The sequence below is a fragment of the Lissotriton vulgaris genome, chromosome 8 (genome assembly GCF_964263255.1).
Source record: "Lissotriton vulgaris chromosome 8, aLisVul1.2, whole genome shotgun sequence".
In the NCBI taxonomy this organism is placed as follows: Eukaryota; Metazoa; Chordata; class Amphibia; order Caudata; family Salamandridae; genus Lissotriton; species Lissotriton vulgaris.
In genome coordinates, this window is record NC_141696.1 from 1,432,850,437 (window position 1) to 1,432,876,932 (window position 26,496).

The window sequence follows — 26,496 nt, forward strand, 5'->3', positions numbered from 1 at the left end:
AGTCAAGGACCTTATTATGGCAGTTGTACCAAGTCCAGATTAAGTTTGAAATACATACTGCACTCTATTTCTCTGTTTTTGATTCTCCAGTTCTCTACCTCTATTTCTACCTGAGCTTTCTCTAGCTGTACTCCTGTGACCCATCTATTTGCTGTGTGTTCTGCTCCTCCCCTGCTCTGAGTACAGACCTGGCATAGCCCCAAATTCCCCATCGCCATGACATTACCGGTCACCTCTCCGCAATGCGAGCAGTAGTCATGCCTGAAGCGTCTTCACACAGTGTTGGTTCAGGGCGTAGCCCCGTACCATCGCACCGCCCCTTCCTGTTCACATGTTCTGCACTGTGGAGCGGAGGTGCTCCAATGTTTTACAGCCTCTCCCCGAAAGCAGACAGGGGGTCCTGTGTCTGCAGCTCCCAGAGAGCTGCAGCCGCCTTGAAGGTACCCCTTCACATAAATAGAGCATGTATTAACCAGCGGGATGATCCTCGCTCTGCCCAGCACGCTGCTTTGCCAGGTCGAGGTGAGTTTTTCCATTCACTTTTTGGTTTTGCTGATAACTCCGGTTCGCTGTGATCATAGCTGTTCTACCAAGTTACTTCAGGTGTGTATATGTTTTATAACTCTCTACCGTTTGTGCATATTAATGCAAGTGTTCATTGAGAGTATACAGAGCGTCCAAGCTTGCAGTCAGCTCAGCTTGAAGTGGACCCTGTGGCTGGCTGTGGGCGGGGTCTGCACCTGCAAAGGCTTTATAAATGCTATGTAATGTGGAAAATAGCATGCGCTGGACTGTTATACTGTCAACCTTAGTGACAAGCATTTATTTTATAAGTTTGCAATGCACCCTTCAATTGAGTATTGGGCAGTGCTAATCATAGTCAAACAAACTATCCAGCAACTGATGTCTAAGATCTGGCGAAGTCATTAAGAGGAGCTGCAGGGATTTGGCAGAAACAGGGCTTGTTTTTGGAAGAATCCTCCGGAATGGACTGTCTGAGAAAACTTGCGTGTACGAAAAAGAAAACCTTTTGTAATTACACTGTACTTTGTCATTTGGACTTTTTCGCTCTGAGTAGTGAGGATGCGCAGGCATTAGTGAGTTTTGGCATTAACAAATCATTGTACGCGTGTGTGTTTGTGTGGAGGGTTAATGAATACTTGCAGTGGCATTAGTAGATTACTTGACATGTCAATCAATCAATCAATCAAAGACATTTATAGAGCGCACTACTTACCCGGAGGGTCTCAAGGCGCTTGGGGGGGGGGGGGGTGCTGCTACTGCTCGAACAGCCAGGTCTTGAGCTTCTTCCTGAAGGAGAGGTGGTCTTGGGTCAGGCGCAGGTCGGGAGGGAGGGAGTTCCAGGTCTTGGCGGCCAGGTAGGAGAAGGACCTTCCTCCTGTTGTCGTTCTTCGGATGCGGGGGACGGCGGCGAGGGCGTGACTGGCTGATCGGAGGTGGCGTTTGGGAGCGTAGAAGTTGATGCGGTTGTTGAGGTAGCTCGGGCCTGTGAATAACAATCTCCATTGGTGCGATGAAAGCCAATGAGGGGCTCTATAGAGTTTAGAGACACTTGGGTAATTTTTTCCCCTGGAAACAGAGAGCTCATGCACACTCCATTTACAAACTGAAGGACAGGCTGGACTAAGTAACGAGCATTCGCATAGCCAATAGGTCTCGCCTTTAGGCCCTTATAAGTGTTTAGCCTTGCAACAGTTGATGTTGTTGCACCAAGAATATTGTGCTGGATAACTAAACACGTATAAGGTCCCAATGGGGAGACGTATTTGGTTATGCCAATGCTTGTTTTATTTTCCCGGCAACTGCCTTTATTTAACTTCCTTGATAGAAAATGTCCAGCAGAGGTCAGTAAAATAGAAGAATCATTTTAGTATTCTCTAGATTCCAGTTCATAGAAATTGTCTTCCACAAGCACCCACAGACACTAATATTTCTCAAATCTTGTATTTTCAGTGATATGACCACCGAAGGCCCTGCTTTAATATTAAAAACAGAGCTTTGGACCATTTCCTGCTGAAAGGCAATATTTCTCTCCATGTGTTCACATACCTGGCATGTCACACAGTGTGGTGCTTACTTTCCCTCCATGTTAAAGAACAGTAAGGGCCAGATGTAGGAGGCCAAATACCGGTCGGTAACGGTCCAAAATCGGTAAATTCGACCGTTACCGACCGGTATTGAAAAAAAGAGATTTAGGTGTAAAAAATATACCGAATCGGTAAATATGAATTGGTAAAATACCGAATCTGTATTTTCCGAATACATATTTACCGAATCGATATTTACCAAAACCTTATTTACCGAGTCCAATCGGTAAATAAGAAATCGGAAAAAATGCCCATCGAGATGTAGGAAAGCCCAAAAATACCGAATTCAATTAAATTCGGTATTAACTCGTCATGGGTTTTACCTGCCCTGTGCTTATGACGAGTTGACCTTGTCACATAACATGGGATTTTGGAAAATGCAGCGCAGGACGGGAATATATGGCAGCATCGATGGTGTTAAGAGTCGGTATTTACCATGGACTGAAAGCAGGTGGTAACCATGTGCATGCTATAAAAAAGGGCCCAAAATGCAACAGTGTTGGAAAAATGGCGGCACTCTATGTGATTGCGAGGAGGCGAAGGCTACAGGCTGCAGATCTGAGGGTATGGCAAAGGGAGGAGCAGGTGTATAGGCAGAGGATCACTCTGTTCCAATTGACTGAGCCTGAGATACTCCAGAGGTACAGGCTGCACCCCTCAACCATCATGGACCTAATAAGGGACCTCCACCCATACCTGGATTACCCAACACCCAGGGCCCACGCCATCCCTCCCCATGTCCAGGTGCTGTGTAGCTTACACCTGCTGGCCTCTGGGAGCTACCAGAGTGTGATAGCTGCAGTAGGAGGTGTATCCCAAAGCTGTCTGTCCCGTTTTTTCAAGAAGTTCCTGGATGCCATGACGCAGAGAATGGGACATTACATCCAGTTCCCTGACACACCTGCGGAACTTGCTAAAACAAAAACTGACTTTTATGGACTGGCACACTTCCCGCATGTGATAGGCTGCATTGATGGCACCCACATTCCCCTATGCCCACCTTCAGCCACCGAACACATATACAGAAACCATGAGTCTACGCACTCCATCAATGTGCAGGTGATATGCAATGCAGGGAACATCATCACTGACATAGTTGCCAAATTCCCTGGGAGCACGCACGACTCCTACATATTCCAGAACAGCGGAATATACACAGGTCTAGTTGCTGGAGATTTTGGAGATGGATATCTGCTAGGTAAAAAAGTGTAACACACCCTGAAATGAATGTCAGCTGAATGTTCAATGTGAATGTAACTCATTCCCACCCAGGTGATAGTGCATATGCCTTGCGTTCCTTTGTGCTTACACCGTACCTCAACCCAACCAACAGAGCAGAAAGGCGATACAATGTGGCACACAGGTCTACTCGCAACGTAGTGGAGTGAACATTTGGACTCCTCAAGAGCAGGTTCCGCTGGCTCCACAAGAGTGGAGGTGCACGACAGTACACCCCCATCCTGTGCCATTTTGCACAATCTTGCTACCAAGGAAGGCACAGAGGTGGAGTTGACATATCATGAGAACATCAATGATGACCAAGAACATGCAGAGCCCCAGGCAACAGGACCAGCAGCACTAGATGGTAGATTTAGACGGACAGAAATTACACGACGATATTTCTAGGTAATGTATGAGACATAGACAGGTGTAGTTTATGACAAGTGTAGTTTAATCTTCACTACATCATCATTGTCACATCTAAAGAGGATCCATTAATGTAAGTCAATGTCTCTGGCTGCTCCTGCTCAGTTGCCGTCACTGTGTGCAGTTGAGTCAATCTGCCGCATAGGTCAGTGCTTGCGTCCACGCACTACATTGCAGCATTGTTGTGCCTGGGCTTCAGATTCCCTGCTGGTGCCTGACTCAGCATGGCTGCGCCTGCCGCTCCTGCGCACCTCCGGTACAGGTGTGCTGGAGCCACTCCTGCTGGTTGACCCCTCTGTCTCCTCCACACCTGTGTCACCAGCATTGCCTGTGTTGGTGTTGAGCATCTGCTCCATCGCAGAGGTCTCTCTTCCCATGCCCCGTGTCAAGTCTGTGCAGCAGTGCACAATTGCATCCTGCATGGAAATAGGGTGTCTGCACAGTAGTGCTGTATTAGTTGCAAACCTATTCATAGCCTTTGTTTGTTGGTGCATATACTGTTGTTCCCTGCCACGCTGTAGATGATCGCTGTCCAACTTATCCGACAGTACTCCCATGTATGTGGAGATGTCTGTAATCCCCTTTGAAATTTGCTCCAGACTCGATGCTATTTGGCCTCTGCCCTTGTCGATGTTGGACATTTTGTTGTTCATGCTGCGTACCTGCCTATGCATGGCTAACAGTGATTTGGCCTGCTGGCGCTGTACCTTTAACATTGTGCCCTCCAGGCCACAGAAGATGCTCTCCCCTTCCTGCCCCTCCCCACCCTCACGTGCCCTCCTGTCAAGAACACTGGTGCGCGCAGCGCCTGCTGCAATCGGTCGTCTTGGCCTGTCAGCCACAGGTGCACTATTTTGGGGGACATCATCCTCATCCTCAGAATCAGAGGTTTGCAGGATCCTCTGAGGGGGCTCCGCATGCCTACTTGCCACTCCCGGTATGGACACCCTGGACATTGCAATGGGTGTGTTTGACAGGTCAGGAAATCCAAACAACAGAGGGGAAAGTGGAACAGGTGTTATGGGGCGGTCTGGAGATGAGGCCTCCTGGGTGGTGTCTTTGCTTCCTTCTACCGTGCTGTGACCAGGTTTTCTCTTCTCTTTCTCCCCTCTCTTAGTTGCTGGTGCCCTCTCCTCCCTTGGTGGTGCTGAACTGCGTGACGACTCTCCTGTGGAATGAAATTGACATAGGGTCAATGTTGTTGTTCATCTGTGTGTAGTTCTTAATTAAATAGTCTAGACACCTTTGCACAGTGCACATTGTGTGTTTGGTGATGTGTGTGGCATGCCTTGCTGAGACATGTGTTGTATACTTTGCATCTATGTATTCATGACTACGTCTACCATGATGCATTGCTGCCCACAAGTCTAAGCTGGTTATGCATTGTGATGTTTCTACACAGTGGGGTACGGGGTCAGGTTGATGGGTGTGGATAAGGGTACATGCCTCTTACCTTGTTTCTTTGTAGCTTTTGCTGTGCTATCCAGGTCTCCTATCCCATGGATGCATTCTGGCTCCATGGTGGTTTCCACTAGCTCCTCAATCGGTGCTAGCTTTGGTGCTTTGCTCCGGCCTCCTCCAGTCACACCGGCATCCTTTTTCTGGGCAGCAATCTTTTTTTTTGTCACGATGCGCAGGTCATACCACCACTTTTTTATGTCCTCAATCTCCCGGTGGGTCACACCAATGGCATTCACTTTGGCCTATATTCAAATCCAAATGTTCCTCTTCACAGTCTCTGCAACATGCAGAGACTGTCTCCCGAAAATTTGGCTGTAGTGGCTTACAATTTCATCTACAGCCACCTGTAGTTCCTCTGGGCTGAACTTGATCTTCCTTTTTCTCTCCCCTCCATCCTTTTGGCCTTCATGTGTCTCCATTCTGTCGCACTGCTTGCCTGTGGATTCTCTGCTCCTCTCACCTCTGCTGAATTGTTTGTTCTGTTGGTTTGCACCTGCATGGGTGTGGCCACTCCCAGGTACTGGGGTGGGGTGCTTCAATCTGATTGGTTGGATTCACAGGGCCTTGGTTGTGGGGTGTGTAGGCTGCCCCTGATTGGTTGGCAGGCTCACATGGCGTTTTTCAAACTCCTGAATCGGTAATTACTGAATCGGTAAATTCCGATTCGGTAAATTCCGATTTGTATTTTTCCGATTCGGTGAATCCCATTCATTCCTATGGGCCAGGAGGCCAATAGGGATGCTTTGGTTTCACCGACTCGGAATTTACTGACTCTGATTTTTCGATTCGGTAATTACCGATTTGGTTTACCTAGTCATACCGATTCGGTAACTTTTACCGAGTTTTTACCTACATACCATTTACCGATTCAGGAATACCGATTCGGTATAAGTCTGTATTTATGAATCGGTAAATGGAATTTACCTACATCTGGCCCCTAGATTTTTCCGCACCAAGGCTAATGTGCTGCATAGCTAAATACAAATAAGGTCTCAAAGACCGATTGCATTGCAAATGCTTGTTAGTCTACAACTATTTAGATAATTAATAATCTACATGGTACCCTAATCTTATTCTTATTTTCAACTTGTTACATATGGACGTATTTTATAGTCTCTCAATTGCATATACAGTGTGTTAGCTTCCTTTTACTGTATGATCCAACTTGTTATTCTCTTCCTTATGTCATTCATGTACCTGGTACCTATTTATTTACTACATAAAAATTATTTTAAAAAATATACCTCACAAGGAAGAAGAGAGGAAAACTGAGCTAGATTTTGTTAGTACCTGAAAGTAAAAAATAAATTCACCGGCAGGCAGATTGTTTTTCTCTTACTTCTCATATACACCAGGGGATTCCAGTAGAGGAAACCAGTCGAGGCAACGTGGAACACATCATTTTATAGCCAACTTCAATTGGTGAAGCATTGTGTCACAGATGTCCAAGGAACGCACACAAGGGCTGAGAGGGGCATATAACACCACTGCTGCACTCAATGGATCACTGTGGTCATTATCCCCGGGAGCCACCACTTTAAGTGGGATGAAAAAGGCGGGGAGTCTTTAATACATGACTACTGAAATCCTGTCTTTTACTAAACAGGCCACCTGGCCAGCATTTTGGTGCCTCTTTGTGAGCTTCTATGGTTTTGCATCCAGACATATACCACAACAACTGACACACGCCTAAAAAAGCAAGGCACTCCTATTGTTTTTTAATGCTGGCTAGCAGCATGAAATAATTGTGAAACAACAATCATGCTATTGTGGATAATTAGAACTGAAAAGGTTTCAGTTCAGAATATTTGTGAATGAATTAAACATTGCTAATCTCTGTGTAAGTGGAGATGGTCTTTAGAATGTCTCTATTTCTTCTGTTGCCCATCCCACCACTATCTTCTGGTGTCTCTAACTCAGATATTTAGGGCATCATGTACAAAATGAGCATTCACAAATCCTCTGATTCCATAAATCAGTGGGTTTGCGGATGCTAAACCCCTTTTTAAAATAATTTTTTCCCCCCGAACTGTTGGAAGGGACTTGTTAAGGGTATCCTTTACAAATACTGATTCCTTAAGGCATGTATTAATGTTTTGTGACCAAAATATGGTTGCAAAACAGTAAAATGTTACTACCACCTCAAAGGAGGTGGTAACCCGTGAATATATATAGGAAAGGGTTGCCTGGGCACCCCTTCCCCATTATGAAAGTTTAAAAAAACATTTTTAAAGAGTAGGCAGTGGTCAGAGGGACCACTTCATACTAGTAAAACATGCTTGTAAAACCTTGCATTTTTCTTTTTAAATGCATCCCCTTATCAATTTAGGGAAATGGGCTGAAGTTAAAACAAAAAAGACTGCTCTATTGAAAAGCAATTGCAGGCATGGTGGTCTGCTGACCCAAGATGGCTATTGTACCTGTTATTGCAGCCACTTGTAGCAATTTGTGACCTCGCTCATTAATATTATGAGGGAGGTTGAATTGCATTTGTCTACCATTCCGTATTTTATTACCCAATCTATTCATACATAGGTCGGTTCGCAAAATACAAATACATTCAGTAAAGGTTGATGCACAAATCACAGTCACTATTACAGAGTGGATTTTAAGGCAACAAGGCCCTTAGGGCCAGATGTAGGTGGCCGTTTGAGGCCATTTACCGAGCGGTAACGGACGATTTTGGCCGTTACCGATCGGTAAATGGGTGACAGGTATGTAGGGGGCATTATTTTACCGAATTGGTAAAATTACCGAATCGGTAATTTTACCGATTCGGTAAAATAAAAAACGGTAATTTTACCGATTCTGAGGCACCCAGATGTAGGTGGGGCTCTTCAGAGTCCCAGAGGCCTCACTGAATCGGTATTTTACCATCAAATCCAATTTGATGGTAAAATACCGATTCCGGTGTGCATGCACATGTGTGCATGCACACCTATGCCATGTGACAGGCAGACCTGCCCTTAGGGCATGTATGTCTGCCACATGGCACCCGAGCCTGTTTTGGGGGTGCCAGAGGGTGTCAAAGTGACACCCCCTGCACCCTTGTGAAAATCTGTATTTACTGATTCGGTAAATACCGAATCGGTAATGCCCATTCATTCCTATGGGCTTCAAAGCCCATAGGAATGAATGGGCATTTCCGATTCGGTATTTACCGAATCGGTAAATACCAAATTCTTCCGAATCGGTATTCCAGCACATCTGGAATACCTACATCTCCACCCCTTAGATTTACCGATTTTTAATTACCGAGTCGGTAAAATTCGGTAATTAAAAATCGGTAAATCTATTTTACCTACATCTGGCCCTAAGTTACCTTTTCTCCCCACATCTTTCTGAAATTTTCCACTTGCATATCTCACACGTCATCATTTTCATCTTCATGCCGTCTGCCCACTCTCTTCTTCTGTACGTACCGCCGATTATCTCCTTTGTTCAAGATTCCCCGCGCACACACAACCCCCTGTTCCTTAATTTGATGACACACACACACACCCACCAAGTGAATAATTGGAGCCGGTGGTTGCCGGTGAGGGCCAACAGCATTCATTTTTTCCTAGGGGCTGTCCACAGCCTACCTTAGGGGTGACTCATAAATATTAAAAAGGAAGTTTTGGGCCTGGCAAATAGTTTACTTTGCTGCCAGATCGAAATGGCAGTTAAAAACTTCACATATACATGCTGCAATGGCAGGCCTGAGACATTTTTAAAGTGCTACTTACTTACACTAATTGCCTGCACTTATTTTTCCTCATCATTCATTTCCTGAGAGCAAGAGAGGGAAAAACATACAAACAGGAAAGAAGGAGGAAGCTAAAAAACAGCCGCCAAGGGAGATGGCAGGAACCTGGAAGAATGAGATAAAGGGGCGGGGAGTGACTGGCAGTGAGGTGAGTTCAGTACTATGCAGACTTGGTATTCTGGTGTTGACATTTAATAGAACCAGCCGCTGGCTTCTGAGCATTGATTTAGGAACCACCAGCAAAAGCACTATATCCACCAGCTCAGCAATTAGCTGAAAACCTTTATGACACACTGACAGGCACTATGAGAAATTCAGAACACCTACAGACTCATCTGCACAGGTCTCACTCTTGCCCATCATGAACACTGAACCACAACAGGAACCTAGAGGTGATTTGGGTAATATGAGAGTCATATGTTGCATAAAAAAATATTAGAAACACAAGGTGTGGAAAAAATACAAATACTCTTAAGGATTGCAAAAAAATTAAAAATCAAATGTAAACAGGGTTTGAATCACTGTTATGAATTTTACCTCAAGATTTTGTTGGGAATTTGAGTATTATTTTTGCCTGTAGAGGACATGAAATTGAATCCAATAGCAACCCATTTCAAAGACTGTTTTCAATTACTGCCACATCTGAGACTTGTCAGGACCCGACCCACTTAAAGCCCTGTAGATGCAAACTGTTGTGGAGTGAGGGATGGTAAGTGCTAAATCACATCCGTGCCTTTGGCCCTGCCATCTTCGCAGGTCACTCTGCCATCTCAGGTGCATTCTTACAGGTAGGAGAACTACTGAGAGTTGAGGCAGGTCCCTGGCTCATGTCACGGTCCTCTCGGACCCTCAACCGTCTCTTAGACCCTTAAGCCCAAAACGATCTGAGCTTTCATGTGACTTCTGCCTTCCCCCACATTCTAACCTAATGCACCAAGAATTAACAATACAGCAGGGCCTTTGGATATCAAATGGGCGAGAGAAAGAGATGTCCAATCTAGAAGCCGAATCGCACAATATGAAACCAGAAAATCTGGGATCAACCCTGGCTTCTCTACTTGAACGAGTTGTCTAATCCTAGGCAAATATTTTATTTCACAAAGTCTCTTTTTTATTCATTATCACATATGCGAGTACTTTCAAATGCGTGAGTTCAGGAACTACACTTCACAAAAACCTCTTCTATTTGATTTAACAGATTTTAATGTTGCTCCATCTGTAATAAGAATCTCAGTCACATGTAGGTGCATATTTATCTAAAAGTAATGGAGCGCAGTGTGGCATTCACCTTGCTGCACTGCGTTACAGGGAAAGGCTCAGGAATGCACTGTTTATATCACAAAACAGGGCATTCCAGCCTTTTCCCAGCATTTGCGCTCAATGGGCAACGCAGAAACCCTTGCACCATGGTACAAGGGTGCCTGCGTTGCATGCAGTATTGTTTTTGTGTAGAAAGGGGGCACCTTTCTGCACAATAACAATCCCCTGAGGTATTTTCCTCAATATATGTGTGCTGCAGAATGCAGCATAAATGGAAAGAGAGAGTAACAAGGAGTGTAAGAAAGCAGGATCTGCATCTTATGGTTACCCACACTTTTTGCGTTTCACACCCACTATTTTGACTAGTCTGGCTGGGATTCTGCTACTCAGGACCCCAGCCTACCTGGTTTCTCCCTAAATTGCTATGTATTTACTTTGGCACTACTCCAGATTGGATCCTGGGGTACCCTTATCAGTCCCTAGTATATGGTACACATGTACCCAGGGCAGAAGTACCCCAGAGGTCTCCCATGGGCTGAAACATGTATCAACCACCCGTGAGAGGCCATGCAAAATGGAACCTCAGGCTACCGCAGCCTGTGTAAGATGGTGCTTGTACTACATACCTTAGATATAGGTTCCCTATATCTATCTATCACTACACCTAAAATTTTATAAGTCACTCCTATAGCAGACTGTGTTCTGGGTTTTATGGGAGAGGGTGCTTCTGCATAAGCAGGGCCCCTCTGCAGCCTTCAGAGACCATTCTCCTGGGTTGTCTTTGACACCGCCAGACATATAGGTAGAGGTGCATTATAACCTCACCTTGAAAACGACTGCAACAATGTATGTTCTGGTTGGGGTCAAACACCTTGGAATCATACCTCCACACAAGTAACTGGGGGTACTTAAGTCTTCCTGTACCAACTTTCTCGAGCCTTACAGCACAAAATCGATGCTGCCAGCCACAGACACAAGTCTGACCTACTGCTGCTGAGCCAAGCTTGAGCAGGGGAAGGCAGCACAATAGGCATCCTGGCACAGGGAGGTGTCACCACCTCCCAGGCAGGATTTAGTGTATTGGGGCTGGGTGGTTGCACTGTAACAGTGCCAGTGCCATAAAGTCTGCACGAGGGGCACACTTGGTGTCCATGTGCATAATCCAGCTCAAACCAGTTCTGGGATCCATTTGCTACTGCCTGGCGCAAAACTGGACAAAGGACATGGGTGTAGCCACCCCTCTCTCCTGCCTCTCCCCTAGGAGGGTCCCCTGAATCTGTCCAAACCTCTCCTGTAAAATGGGTTACTTGGCTACAGGACATTAGATTTTACATGAACAAGATTCTGCAAGAAGAAACCACTACACTTCGACCGTCTGGACATGCTGGACTTCGCTGGACCTCCCTTGGGCTCGACCTCATCTCCCCTTGCCGTCCAAAGCCTCGCCAATGTCCATGGTCCATACTGGCTCCTTACAGAACCCTGTGGAACTACAAAGACATCAGAAGAATCTCCCTTAGGGTGAAGGAGTCACTCCCTTGCATTCGCAGGCACTGAAATGCATCTGACTGGTCCGCAGATCCTTAGTTCCTGCGGACTCCAAAGGCTCGAGCAACACAGGAGGTGGGTTTCTGAAGGTCCCAGAAGTCGAGCTACCCTCTCACTAAGTTAAAGGCCAGTATCCCTCGTGGGGACTGCATAACCTGTACCTCTTTACACTGTGTTCCCTTGCAGCTGCATATGCTTGTTGTCATGCAACCATTTTGTGCAGTAGGCCATTTCTAGCCCTGACTGCAGCGCATCTTTTTCTACAAAGGACTCTGGCATCTTCGCACTCTGTGCCCTGCTAGCTGGTATCCTGTGAAACCGCCTGAGGTCCCCCTACGACTCCTGTGCCTCCAGTCTGTGGGTCCACTTGAGGGTCAACACTGCTTTTCTTGGGCTCCCTAGTTGCTCCAGGCCTGCCCTGACTCCCCTTGCTGTGGTGATTCTCCTGGTCCCTGCTGGACCAAAACGACACTGAACTTGTCCATCTTTGTTGGTTGCTGCTGCCAAGGCTTGTTGGTGCTCCCACCGGACACCAACCCCTCAGCACTCAACATCCTTCATGGGATAGCTTGAATATGGCTCCTGGTCATCCTAGACATCTCCTGGGACCTGCAGCTGAAGAGTCAAGATCCCCGTCAATGCACCTGAAATACTCAACATCGGTGGGCATTCGTCTACCGAGCCCCTGGTCACTCCAAAGTAACCCAGGCTCTGTCCCCTCTGCTTTTGGGTCCTTTTCGACAAGAATCCACATTTGTATTCCACAGGACATTCTTCTTACTTCCAGCAGCAGCATTTCTTTGCAGACTTTCATAGAGAACGACAACGGTTTTTTGACACCGCTTCGTACCTATGCACCTGGCTCCTCTGAGATATGTAACTCTGGTACAAAGGTATCCATGGGTAGGGTGGCTCTCCAACCTCTTAAGTTCCAAGGGTTGTTGTTGTAATCTGCTGGGAAGGTCCTTAACCTTTAAATTTCCAACTGCGACTTCCCCATTGAATTGTAGGGGGCACAAGGTCGTGTTCTCACTCTGCACCCGTCCTCCGTGGGGTTCCTACTTACTCACCTTGGGTAACTCCTTGGGTACCCAGCAACTCTACACCTCCTAAACTAGGTCTAGTCCCGAGTTGTGGTTCTTATACCACTATTTTTGTTTATTGCTTGGTCTCCCCCTTGAGCCTAGTGGGTATTGTGCTACTTACGTTTGATTTTTTGCAACTGTATTTGAATTGTGTTCTATCCTCCTGTAGAGGATACTAGAGGGTGTTATATATAATAAATAGATATTTTATAATAACTGTGTGGTTTTACTTTCATTTAACCAAGACTATAAGGTTGCATTCTGGTAAAACAAACTGCTTAACATTCCTTCAAGACTTAGCCTGAAGGCTGCTCTCCATAGCTACCACTAGGGTAGCTTTCTATAAAGGTTATCTTTAACCTAATCACCATAAGGGTTGTTTGGACTGGTGCAAGGTGCCCACTTTAACTAGTGGACAGCATATACCAGGCCAACTTCTCACAAGGCGCAATAAAGATATTTCTCCTCATTACATCTCTCCTGTAGCATTGTAGCATTTTAGGTGTAGCATTTTAGCGCATTCCCAGGTCTACCAGTAATGGTAAATTTGGGAATGCATCTAAATCCACAGGATGGGAACACCCATGCAATACCTCTCTGTGGCAGAGTAAAGCAACACAATAATTTGCACTGCATTGCGTTACTGCTGATGTATCAAGTCACTCAGGGCCACACAACCTGGCCCTGGGTGGCATGATAAATCACAATTTGGGTTTGCCTCATGCATGCACCACATTGCGTGGGGCAAAAGCGATGCAACCCCCTTGATAAATAGGTCCCCCAGGGTACACTTGACAACTGACTTGCCTCTGATTTAATTACTGTCATTGTTATCAGGGCTTAGGGAGGAATGAATATTTCTAAGTTGATGTTTAACTACTATCACTTTTAATCAATTCCTCCAGTGTAGAGATTCAATATGAAGATCTAAGATGAAACACTTCCACATGTTAAAGTGTTATCATGCACTGCACTTGTGACTGCTTCCCTGTTGGACTTTGCCCTTTCTGCGGGGTAAGCCAAAAACATTTTGCCATCACCCTCCAGTATTGCTTTCTCCTGTTTCACTTTAGTGTAAGTTTGATTTTAGTTTTTTAGCGTTCCTGTGTGCTTGCGCTGTTTTCCCACCGCTGCTGCCCCTGCGGCCCGCTCCCCGATCCGGCCAGCTCCCACCCCCTACCTCTGATCCCGCCCCCCTCCAGTTCATATGGCGACCGCTGCGGGGAGCGCGTGGACTCCTTGACCACTGGTTCAAGGCCAGCATTCTCCCCAGCAGCTCCTCCTGTTGGCAGTCTCCATCCTCCAGCCTCCAGCTCTGTGCCCTCCGTCAGGGTTCGAGCCAGCTGCCGTCCCGGTACCTCTGCTTCACCCCTGCAGTTCACCCGTTTTGTCTGCTAGAGACCCTCGTGCCTCATCGTTGCCCTTGTGTTCCTGTATTCTGTGCCCGTACTTTGTTTATTGTTTTCTACCGTTTCACTTTAGTGTAAGATTGATTTTATTTTTTCAGCCTCCCTGTGTGCTTGCGCTGTTTTTCTGCCGCTGCTGCCCGTGCAGCCCTGTCCTCCATCGGGCTCACTCCCCCCTCCTACCTCTGATCCCGCCCCCTCCCCGTCATATGGGTACCGCTGCGTGGTCATGCGCAGCGGGCGCGCCACTGGCCCACCTAAGGCAAGCCCATCTGAGCCCTTCCGCGCCAGGACTATGCCCAGTGCCAGACCTCCTGGCCCCCACGAGCGCAACAACTTCCGACGCCGCTACAACACTAACATCCTCCACGCATTCAACACTAGCCGACCCTCCACCTGCTTCCAGGCCACCCCAAAGCTCACCCACGGACCCCTCACCTGCCAAAACTGCAGCTACACCAGCCAGCGCAGACCTGCTTATCCTGCCCATCCCACCAAAGCAAATCACAACCATCTTAGATGCATATAATACTCAACACCCGCTCAGTCCACAAGCACGCCGTCGAACTCTGGAACCTACTCGATTCATCGTCCGCGGACGTCGCCTTCCTAACGGAGACCTGGATGAACGCCTCCTCGGTGGCAGACATAGCCATAGCCATCCCGAACGGCTACAAGATCACCCGCAGGGACCAAAACAACAAACCAGGAAGAGGAATCGACTTCGTCCACAAGAACACCATCAGAATTTCGACCAACACCCTCAGCATGGCCGAACACCTACACTTCCAAATCCACATCGATCACAACACCACCCTCAGAGGAACCCTTGTCTACAGACCCCAACCACAGTTCAGCGACTCCATCACCAACCTCATCCGCACACACGCCCTCACCTCCACAGACTGCATCCTCCTCGGAGACCTGAACTTCCACCTCAAGAATGCATATGACAGCAACTCCACAACCTTGATCGATAACCTCACCAACCTCGGACTCAAACAGCTTGTCACGACACCCACCCCCTCCGAGGGACACACCCTCGACCCCATCTTCTCCGCCAGCAATCACGTCACCTTAAGCCACACCACTGAACTCCATTGGACCGACCACCACTGCATCCACTTCTCCTTCAAGAAACATATCGCGCACAACCATCCCACACCGCAGCTGGAACAAAGTCACAGAAGACCAGCTTACCACTACCTCCGCCCGAGGCCCTCCACCCGAGCCCTCGGACACCAACACAGCCGTCCACAACTTCAGACAATGGATCGACTGCGCTAACACACTCGCCCCGATCAGGAAACCCTCAAACAGGCTCACCAACACGAGAGCAATCTGGTTCAACACCCACCTCCAGACTTCCAAGCAAACCTGCCGAAGACTCGAGGAGCAGGGGTGCCACGACCAGACACCAGACAACCACGCAGCCCTCAAGAACACCAGATGCAAGTACCACCAACTCATCTGATCCGCCAAAAGGACCTCCTTCAAGGAAAGCATCGACAACAACGCACACAACAGAAAAGAGTTCTTAAACATCGTGAAAGAACTCGCCACCCCCAACTCCAGCTCCAATGACATCCCACCGTCGCAAGAACTCCATGACTCCCTGGCCACCTTCTTCCACCGCAAGATCACAGACATCCACCACAGCTTTGACACCGACGACAGATGCAGATGCTCCCCCTGACTCAACGCCCACCAAACACACCGACCTCCTGCTCTCCTGGAACAACATCAAAATCATGAACTCCATCCACTCCAGCACACCTTCCACTCCTGCCCCCATTACATCTTCAACAAAGCAAACTCCATCATCGCACCCCACCTCCGGAAGATCATCAACAGCTCTTTCGAGACCGCTACCTTCCCAGAGAGCTAGAAACACGCCAAGATCAACGCCCTACTCAAGAAACCCAAGGCGGACCCAAAGGACCTCAAGAACTTTCGACTTTTGTCCCTGCTCCCATTCCAGGCGAAAGTCATTGAGAAGACCGCCAACAGACAACTGACCCACTTCCTTGAAGAAAACAACATCCTGTACTCCTCCTAATCCGGCTTCTGAAGCAATCACAGCACCGAAACCGCCCTCATAGCCGCCACCGATGACATCAGGACCATGCTGGACAACGGCGAAACTGTGGCCCTCATCCTCCTGGACCCCTTGGCCGCCTTCCCCATCTGCCACCACAGCCTGTGCCACCGCCACCACAACGCAGGGAGCCGTGACAAAACCCTGAACTGGATTACCTACTTCCTCACCGGCAGAACCCAGAGAGTTCGCCTTCCCCCAATGCCACCACGACCACCTGCAGCATACCCCAAGGATCCTTCCTCAGTCCGACCCTTTTAAACATCTACATGGCGCCTTTCGCCAACATCGTCCGAGCGCACCACCTCAACATGATCTCGTACGATGCCGACACCCAGCTGATCCTCTCCCTCACCAAGGACCTGGCCACTAACAAATCCAAATTCCACGAGGGAATGAAGGCCGTCGCAGAGTGGATGAAGACCAGCTGCCTGAAACTGAACTCTGACAAGACGGAGGTCCTCATCCTCGGCTCCACCCCCTCCACATGGGATGACTGCTGGGGGCCGGCCTCACTGGGAACTGCCCCTACACCCACCAAACATGCCCGCAACCTGGGGTTCATGCTGGACTCAACGCTCTCTATGACTCATCAAGTCAACGCTGTCTCCTCCTCCTGCTTCAACACCCTCTACATGCTCCGCAAGATCTTCAGATGGATTCCCACCAAAACCAGAAGGACGGTCACCCAAGCCCGCGTCAGCAGTAGTCTGGACTATGGCAACACCCTCTATGCAGGAAACTTTGGAAAAGACTTCAACGCATACAAAACGCTTACGCACGCCTCATCCTTGGAATCCCCCGCCCCAGCCACATCACCGCCCACCTGAGAGACCAACACTGGCCTCCAGTCAACAAGAGGATCACCTTCAAGCTCCTCACCTATGCGCAAAACTCTGGACCAGCATACCTCAACGAACGACTCTCCTTCTACACCCTGAACCACCAGCTTTGCTGCGCTTACCTTGCCCTCGCCACTGTCCCATACATCTGACAAACGACCACCAGCGGCAGATCTTTCTCCCACCTCGCAGTCATGACATGGAACACTCTCCCCATCCACCTGCGACAGACCCAGGACCTGCTGACTTTCAGGAGACTTCTCAAGACCTGTCTGTTCGATCAGTAGCTGCTTCCTCTTCCCCCTCCCTCTAGCACCTTGAGACCCTCACGGGTGAGTAGCGCGCTCTACAAATCTTTTGATTGATTGATTGATTCCTGAACAGATTTTCTTTGCTAACCAGTGCTAAAGTGTTTGTGCTCTCTCCTCTAAGTATGGTAAATTTGGCTTACCTCAAAGTGGCACTTTTAATCTGCTTGTACATCCATACTAAAGTAATACTACATATACCCATTGCCTGGAATATTTTGCTAGTGGGCCAGCATTGTGCCACCCACTTAAGTAGTCTTTTAAACATGTCCCAGGCTTGCCATTGCAACCTGTGTGTGCAGTTTTAATTGCCATTTCGACATGGCTAAATGAACTTTTTGCCAGGCCTAAACTTCTCTTTTAAATACACATAAGTCACCCTAGAGAAGGCCCTAAACAGTCCACAGGGCAGGGTGAAGTGTATTTAAAAAGTTGGGCATGTACTTTAAGTTTTACATGTCCTGCTAGTACAAACCTTCAAATGTGGCCTCTCTGATGTCATAACTATTCAGAGTTGGAGGTGTCAAGAGGTGGGTCTCTTGTAGCTTCGCGTGCAAATTCTGAGGAAGGAGGATCGTTCTGAGAACCTACCCCAGCAGTAAGGAGCAGTTGGTATGAGTTACATTTGACTCTCAGGGGCGGGTTTACTAAAATGCACAACAATCAACTGTTTTTTCTTAATGTCGTAGGACATCTTTTGTGTCCTGAAGGAATGTGCCTACATTCATTCAGGACACAAAAGATGTCCTACCACTTCTACCTGAAATCGAGTTTAATACCACCACTGATTATTTAGTATAATTTGACGTAGAATCACTCTATACGTCAATCCCTCAAGATGAGACCTTAGAAGTGATTTCCACCCTTTTGACTGCCCGTGATTCTGATTCCATACCTCCAGTACACTTTGTCATGGCTTGTGCTACCCTTGCCATAAAAGAAATTCTTTTCAAATTTGAGGAGACGGTGTACCTACAGACCTCAGGCACTAGCATGGGGAGCATTTTTGCTCCCAGCCTAGCTAACCTATGCGTTCATCATTTCGAGCAAAAACACATACCACAGCCAATCCTTTTTACAACTCAATTCGGTTGTGGAAAAGATATATAGATGACGTTTTGGTTATATGGCGAGATAGTGTAAAACACCTAAAAGATTTTCTCAACTAGTTAAATAACTGAAATGATTTCCTTCGGTTTACTGTTGAATATGACAAACACCAATTAGCCTTCTTGGATCTACTGATTTTAGCTACCCCGATTGTTTACAATCTGAACTGTACAGGAAACCAATGGATTGAAACTCCTTACTATGCTATGATAGCTTTCCTCCAAAATCACTCAGGTTCAACCTTCCTTTTGGTCAATTTCTTAAAGTGGAAAGAAACTGCTCCACCTCTGAAGGGTTCAGAGCACACTCAACCGCTCTTCAAAACCAACTCAGTCTCAAGAAATATCCATCCAAACTGATACGTCGCTCAACGTGCTAAAAATAACAATCGTGAAGCACTGCTAGAAATTGCAGCACCAAAACAAAATTCACAGAGAATTACATTTGTGAATACTTATAGCACTCTATCTAATAATATTCAGAAGGTAGTGAGAAAACACTGGCATATACTTAATACCGGTCAGGAATCGATTCAGTCTCCTTTGTTTGCGTTCAAACGAGGCCCAAGTCTGCGAGATTGTTTAGTCCACACGAGACCTAGGAGCAAGACACCACGCATGATTGGCACCATGTGGGATTTGCCTCCAGTTCAGGGACACCGTCCTTGGGGCTCCTGCGCAGCCTGCCCACAGACAAAAAATCCCCGGAGATTGATATTGGGACAGCCAGACTAGGATCGCAAAGAAAATTCACCAACTGTAATAGTGACAAGTTAATCTATCTAATCATTTGCCCGTGCCAGCTCAAATATGTTGATATGACCACTCGCAAAATTAAGCTCAGGATCTCTGAGCATAAAAGCACTATTAGATGTAGGAAACAGGCCACGAAACTGACGAGCCATTTCTTGGAAGCAAAACATGATCCGTCAGATTTTCATTGGACAGTGCTAGAACAGCCATTCATTCCTGATCACGTGACAGATCTATCAAAATACTTGCTAAAGAGAGAACAGAAATGGGTGTTCAAGCTTGGCAGTGACCAGACAGGACTCAATGATGCCATCCCGTGGTCCACTTTGTAGTTTACCTACACGGTCTAGGTACCATCCAGACAAGACCTTTTTTCTCATATATCCAGTTATGAGATATTTATTGATCCTTCACGATATGTCTGAATAAACACATGCTGAATAGTTGACCCTGACTCATTTAAAAAATAACATGACAACTATCTCCCTTAGGACTCATGTCATCTCTTTATACTGCATGTGAGAAGGGATGTTATTACCACTATTAAGGGGCACTCTTTGAGATTTAGCTTCACTACCTGTGATGTCTTTATTAGGACAGGTTTAGTCTTAAGACAATTTGTATTTCCAACAAATTTGTCCCCTTTTTTGCATTCACTTTTATTGAAAAGAGATCCTTCCAAAAAAGATGTTTTTGGAGGATCTTGAGCAAAAATTATGCATGGCGGTATATAGAACACAGGGGCATATTATCAAGGGGGTTTATCTCCGCTTTTTTGGCTTTAAAAGCCAAGAAAGCGGAGATAAAATTATCTCCCTATTACCTAGCTGCCGCTAACACCAGTTAGCTACAGCTAGTAGGAGATAGCGACCATCTTGGGCCCCACTTTGCATGTCAGTGAAATTTATCACTAATGAGATGCAAAGTGGGCGTGCCAAGATGTTAGCGACTGAAAACAGTCGCTAACATCGCTATCTCCTATTACCAACTTTTGGAGATATTCGCGCTTAGCGGGAATATCTCCAAAAGCTAACACCTGCCTTGAGCAGTTCTTAGCCATGTTATCCAATGGGAGGTGGATAACATGGCTAAGAGCATTAGCTCGCTAATGCATGAATATCGCGGACTTTTCAGCGATATTCATGCTTTGCGGCGATTTTTACCGCGTTTGCGTTAAACCTTGGTAATACCAAGGTTTATTTGCTGTAAAAATCGCTGCCGCGCTGTGGTAAATTTTTGTCTCTAACCAAGCAATAGCGATAATTATCGCTATTGCTTGGTAATATGCCCCACAGTGCGCTAAGTGATTTTGACAACATGTCATGTTTATTGTCTTCCACTCTTGCCGATTTGATCGGTACATGATGCGAACTACATACACCATGAGCATTTCGAGAGACTACACTCTCGAGAGACTATTCGTCGTTTTTTTGTTTCTAGCAGATCTTGAGTAATAGTGATGTGTAGAAACACAGGGCGCTAAGTGACTTGACAAAATGACATATTTGCTTGGTTTCACTCTTGTCAACTTGATCGGTATATCATGCGAACTACGTATCCCATGAGCATTTTGAGAGATTACACTTTCGCAAGATTTTTCATGTATCCGCACAACTTTGCGTCGAGATACTTTGATCTCTGCCTGATTATTCAAACTATTAGTATTTTATTTGGGTTGCCCCTAGACAATGGTCTGAATACGGTACGTTTTTCAAGATCTATACCATATTCACGTTGTTTTTGCTGTGGCGGAACTTACAAGATCACATGCCATCGTCACGTGATTCCTGGCTTACCAATCGACTACTTTGTAAATAAATATGGCAGCTTGCTCTCCGTTTGGTACCTCCCCAGTCGGGTCGGACGCCGGCGTGAAGTACCGACGGATAGGTAAGCAGGCTCTTGGGTGCTTTACTCCTCAATTTTGGGTATTTGGCTCATCTTAGAGACTTTTGGAGTTTCTTTGACTTTTTTCTGATACTTGCTGGCAGAAGCCGCCTTGTGGCTTGCAGCGCTTTTATATATAGCACGGCGCGTCTCAGCCTTGTATCACTATAAACGTGCTTATGCTGTAGGCACCAGCTTTTACAAAACGCTTCCAATCTTTGGAGTTTTCCATTTTCCATTTAAGCTCGATAGCACCATGTAAAGCCAGACTTTTATACAAGTCCGGATTGAGCCTCTGTAGCTGAGTCATTTCTGTCGACCATCACAGAAAGCGATGAAAATAAAAAATAAACTCTCACGATCTTGTAGATATAGTGAATTTACCAATTATCTAACATATCATGAAATAAGATTTGCTACTTCCATGAAGACATTAAACATTACAGAGGACATAAGGTACATTTACTGTTGTTTGTGTCCCTTCTCCTTTGGTTTTTAGAGCGGTGCCAGGTGAGGTGAGGCTCATTTCTCCTGCAGAATAGGTAAGCAGGTGTTTTGACATCAGGTTGATAATTTTTACATATGATGTCTTGTTTCGAAATTCCATCTGACCATTAATCTAGTATGTTCAAACCGTTTGGTTGATATCAGGATGTTGACATTTTTTGTGATGCCTGATTCATTCTTTTTTACCTCTATGATGCTGAGTACTATTTTCCTAACTTTTGTCTTTTCGTTTTGCTAGCGACCGAAACTGTCCACTCGCAGGAAAGAAACAGACACCTAGGATATCAGGTGCCCACGTTCCTTTTCTATTATTATTTATTTATTTTTCTCACATTATTTGCAGTAGCACCTACACCTTGGCCCTGAGGAAAGCAAGGACTACTTGGTCCACTTAAATTGCTGAAACATGTCGACCTATATACCACTTGAGTTGTTATATGTTGTAAACTGCTCTTTGCTGCTTTGTTTTTAGTATTGGTGGATTGAGACTGTTGCTCACTCACCCAATTTTAATACACTTTTCACCTTCACATGCACTGCAATTCAGTCACTCACTAGTTGAGATACTAAGTTAACATCACTAGGGCCCCCAATTGAGTTTTCTGTTCATGGAAGACATTCCATCTAGTCCTTACCCATTACACAGATCTCAAGGAGTGAGGTCCATGAGGAGTCCCGAATGATGAAGGGCGGTTTCGAGTGGTGACTGATGGGTACCCTCATATGCGTAGGGACCTACAGTGATCAGGCCAATTTATATCTACAGAAAATGTCTTTCTGAAAGATCCTCTAATCCCGTCCTAATGTAGTTTCTCAGCTTAATCATATGAGGTAAGAAGGTTTGGCTTCTCCTGATTCCAGACCCGTAGACATTTGTGTGAAATTGTGCAGAACCACTTTTTAAACACATTCAATACCTATGACGTCATAACTCACTCAAATGGAAATAACGATGTGCTAAGACGATGCTAAGTGCCATTTTTTGCACCACAGTGCAAAGGCTATTGAATGGTATATTACATCACTTGTGTAGTTGGAGATAACACTAGAATACAATTGTTTTCAGACATATGACCATTGAGTCAGCCTAAATTAAATGATATTGTCAACTTTTGTTACATCTATAACTCATTCAAAATTCATGTGATCTCACCCACTCAAACTTGTATCCATTATTTGCTCCTGTTTTCATTTGCATTTGCATTATAGCCAGTGTTTGTTTGGTGTGGCTACTTCACTTGATTGTAGTAGTTTGCGTGCATATATTTGCCCTGTTCCTGAATTGTAATGCTTACTATCTGTCTATTAACCTAGGTATCGTGCTGAGCATTGCAATGTCACTGAGAACTGTGCTGGGGAAGCCTTTCAGTGCAAACACTTTTCGCATGTAGACGTTGAATGACGCTATAGTTTGCATTAATTTCCTGAGATTCGAGTCACACTTTAAGAAACATCGGCCTCGGAGTCTCCAGTCATGCACACATGCACAAACATCTGCCCAACAGAGTCCCAAATCTCTTGCTGCACCTATGCAGTGCCCTGTGTTCTTCCTGTGGCTCCTTTTCTGTCACCATACAACACTGATGTACAGAGCTCTGGGTTTGCGATTACCCAATAGAGAATTTTTGTGATCCGCTATTTGCTAATTGCAAACAGCTATGTACAAATGTTTCAAACATTTAGCAATTCTCAGTGGGTCGCAAATGGCCTACCTCATTAGTATTCATGAGGTAGGTCTCGATCTGCAACCAATAGTGAATCGGTAAAATCACAAGGATGGTGGCCTGTTGGGGAAAACGGGATGCGTTTTAAAAAGCAAAATGACCAGTTTTCTTTTCATTTTTAAGAGTCGCCAGTGGTCCTTGGGACCACCGCCTTCGCTTTAAAAATGTTTTTGCAAACATTCAGAAAGGGGAGGGGTCCTTTGGGGAACCTTTGCCATTTGCGAATAGGGTACCACCTACTTGAAGAAGGCCGTAAAATATTAATTTTTTGCACCCGCATTTCAGTCACAAATCATTTACACATACCACTGCGAGTCCCTATTAGGAAGGGATGCCCTTAACACTCCACTTCCTACTACCGAATTGAAACCCCATTTTAAGATTCTGTAATAGGTGAAAGGATTGAAAAATAGGACTTTGTAAATAAAAAAACAAAAAAATATATATTTTTTGCGGTCGCAAATAGCCCGATTCTGCTAATCGGGCAGTGTGCAACCTAAAAAAACAGCTAGGTACCTTTGACCCCATGACCTTTAACGTGAGCAGTCAACAATTCAACATTGCTGAAAGGGACAGAATGAGATGCCATCTTCGAGTAGGCTCAGAGAGATGGAGTCTGGCATCAGCTGGAACAGGTAACTTCTTAAAAAACTAGGGTTGAGACTATCTTGTAGGGAAACTTGATTCTGATGAGATAGGAGGTGGGTGCAAAACTGCTGCTTATGATTCGCCGTGAGGGGGCTACGGTGAAAGTGAGGAAGTTGTGGGAGGTCAAATGTAGATACATTCACGCACATTGACACCATAAGTACATATGTTGCAATTTGCATACTTTGATTTTTACAAAATGGGTATTTTCATTGCTCTGCAGCAAGCAGATGTACTCTTACTGGAAATGTGTGCTTTGAAGTTGTGGTTTTGACGCGTTTTCTAAAACCTAAGCATACCACTATATATCTGCACATCCTCTTACACCTCTGTGATCTGCACCCAGGGCTCCAGGCTCTGACTTTCTCTTGGGGTCACACAGATACTTGATGCATTGTATGGCAAGGGAAGAAGTGTGAAATTAACTCCACTCCGAAAAACATGTTAGGGGTGCATTATAGTCAGATGTAGTCTGCACCCGCATAAATTCTGTGTGACTAATGTCAATATTAGAAGTGGGGGTATGGCATATATAAAGATATCCCTGCAATCTAATGCAACTTATATGTGTGCTTAGAATCATAACTGATAGAATTGTGATTCTTCCTGCAAATGTCTGTGAACATGTTTATAGAGAAATAGTGCTGTGTTTGCTAAATGGGGTTCATGTGCTTAGAACTCTAATTAAATACTCATGTTATTACTGTAGCAACTCTAAAGGTACACGTTGAGACATTTAGATTTATTTGTGTGTAAACTTGTGGGCCTGAGATTCATTTGGATTTAAGCTCATGTTTTAGTTTAACATTCAAATTCATATTCTACCTTTGCAGTAAAATGTTGTGTGTAATTTGTGTTCCCACTGCAGTTGAACAACGCTTTGTTAGCAGATGAAGAGTGTCTTCAGTAGATAGTTAGGCATGTGAAGCGGAAACTGGTACAAAGAGAGCAATAACAAGATGAGAGGCAAATTCTCATGGGAGGAGACGAGACCAAGGGTGGCTAGGGTAACTATTTATGAGAATAGCAAGATGGTGGGAAGAAGCCTATGTGCGCTGGTAGAATGGAAAATGACTAAATGGGTTTGTGGGAAGTACTTTGGATGCAACTGATATTATGAGGCAACGTAGTGAGGAATAGCTAGCATTCGGGCTTAGGGCGCCTTGAGGTACAGACCTTTTTGACATCTGTGGTTTTATGCTGCTTGACCCATGTTGGGGCTTTTTTTACAGAAGACTCTGATGGCTGACACCTTTTTTCCTTTCTCCTAGTTTTCTTACCTTAATCTTGCTTTAGCTTAGGGTTGCCACTTTGGGACAAAGTATAGTAGGGACAGATAGGAGGTCCATGTTTATCCTTAATGACAAATGAATGCAATCTGATGCTAAATTCTATTTTTTTATTACTTACATCTCAATTATTGAACTAGTGGTTTTCCTTTTATCACATAGAGTGAACCGCTTTCAAAGTTTTAGTTTCATCCTATTTGCATTGTACTTTTATACTATTATGCTTAGACTGGTTTACATTGATCTGTTTTTAAATTTGAATCTGGAATAAAACTTACTTCTTTGAGACTTGGTTTTGAACTGAGTTATTGTGTAACCACATTGGCTACATTGTATTTGAATGTTGGATTAAAAAGGTTTTTCTCCTCACCCCTCAAGTAGAATAAAAAAGACCGTAGAATAAGTGTTACTGAGTAAGTCGGACCAGTCTCTATCACAAGCAATGGCTATTTGTTTCCATGCATTAAGGCTGTGCAGCCAAACACCCATTCATTATTGGGAATTTGCGCAAACTATTCTTTAGTCTGAGTTACGGTAAAGGTTCTGGAATGTGGAGATTTAAATATCGGGCTAAATAAGAAATCGACGCCAAAAACATTACTTCACATACTCATACCTTGACCAGATAAATCTGTTTGTGGTAAAAAGAAGTGGAGTTAAGAATAATAAATCTATACTTACCAATATAAACTTACCTCTCCGATATTTTGGTTCTCAGTTTTTTTGATACAATATTCTTGTAGCAAGATCTTTCTGTGGTCAATATTCTGACATACAACTGAGTTAAGAGACAGGAATCAGTTTCCTTCTAGTGAATTGTGTGTGTTTAGTGTTTTTGCAGTGCAAACCATGCCAGTAGACAGTGGAGTGCTGTACTGGGTGAAATACCGGCACAAAGTCAATGAGTGACAGGAAAGGTAGCTGGTTTGTTGGCGGTAAATGCAATGGGTGTTAGTTATATTGTTTTCCTCTTGGAGATATCACTCTCTGGCACTCTAGTGTGTGAAAGGGTGAGAGTACGTTATTAGTTTGACTAAAAACACAAATACATATAATTGCATCATCATA

At 45.3% G+C, this 26,496-nt stretch overlaps 1 protein-coding gene across 1 annotated transcript in view; it reads left to right on the top strand.

Annotated features, from left to right (window-relative positions):
• The first annotated feature begins 354 nt into the window (after positions 1-354).
• Positions 355-26,496, top strand: part of BTLA (B and T lymphocyte associated) — a 150,972-nt gene continuing 124,830 nt past the window's right edge. The window contains exon 1 of the mRNA XM_086935504.1: positions 355-522. Coding sequence (XP_086791630.1) covers positions 363-522 — 160 coding nt within the window. The 5' untranslated portion in view covers positions 355-362. The remainder of the gene's footprint in view (positions 523-26,496) is intronic.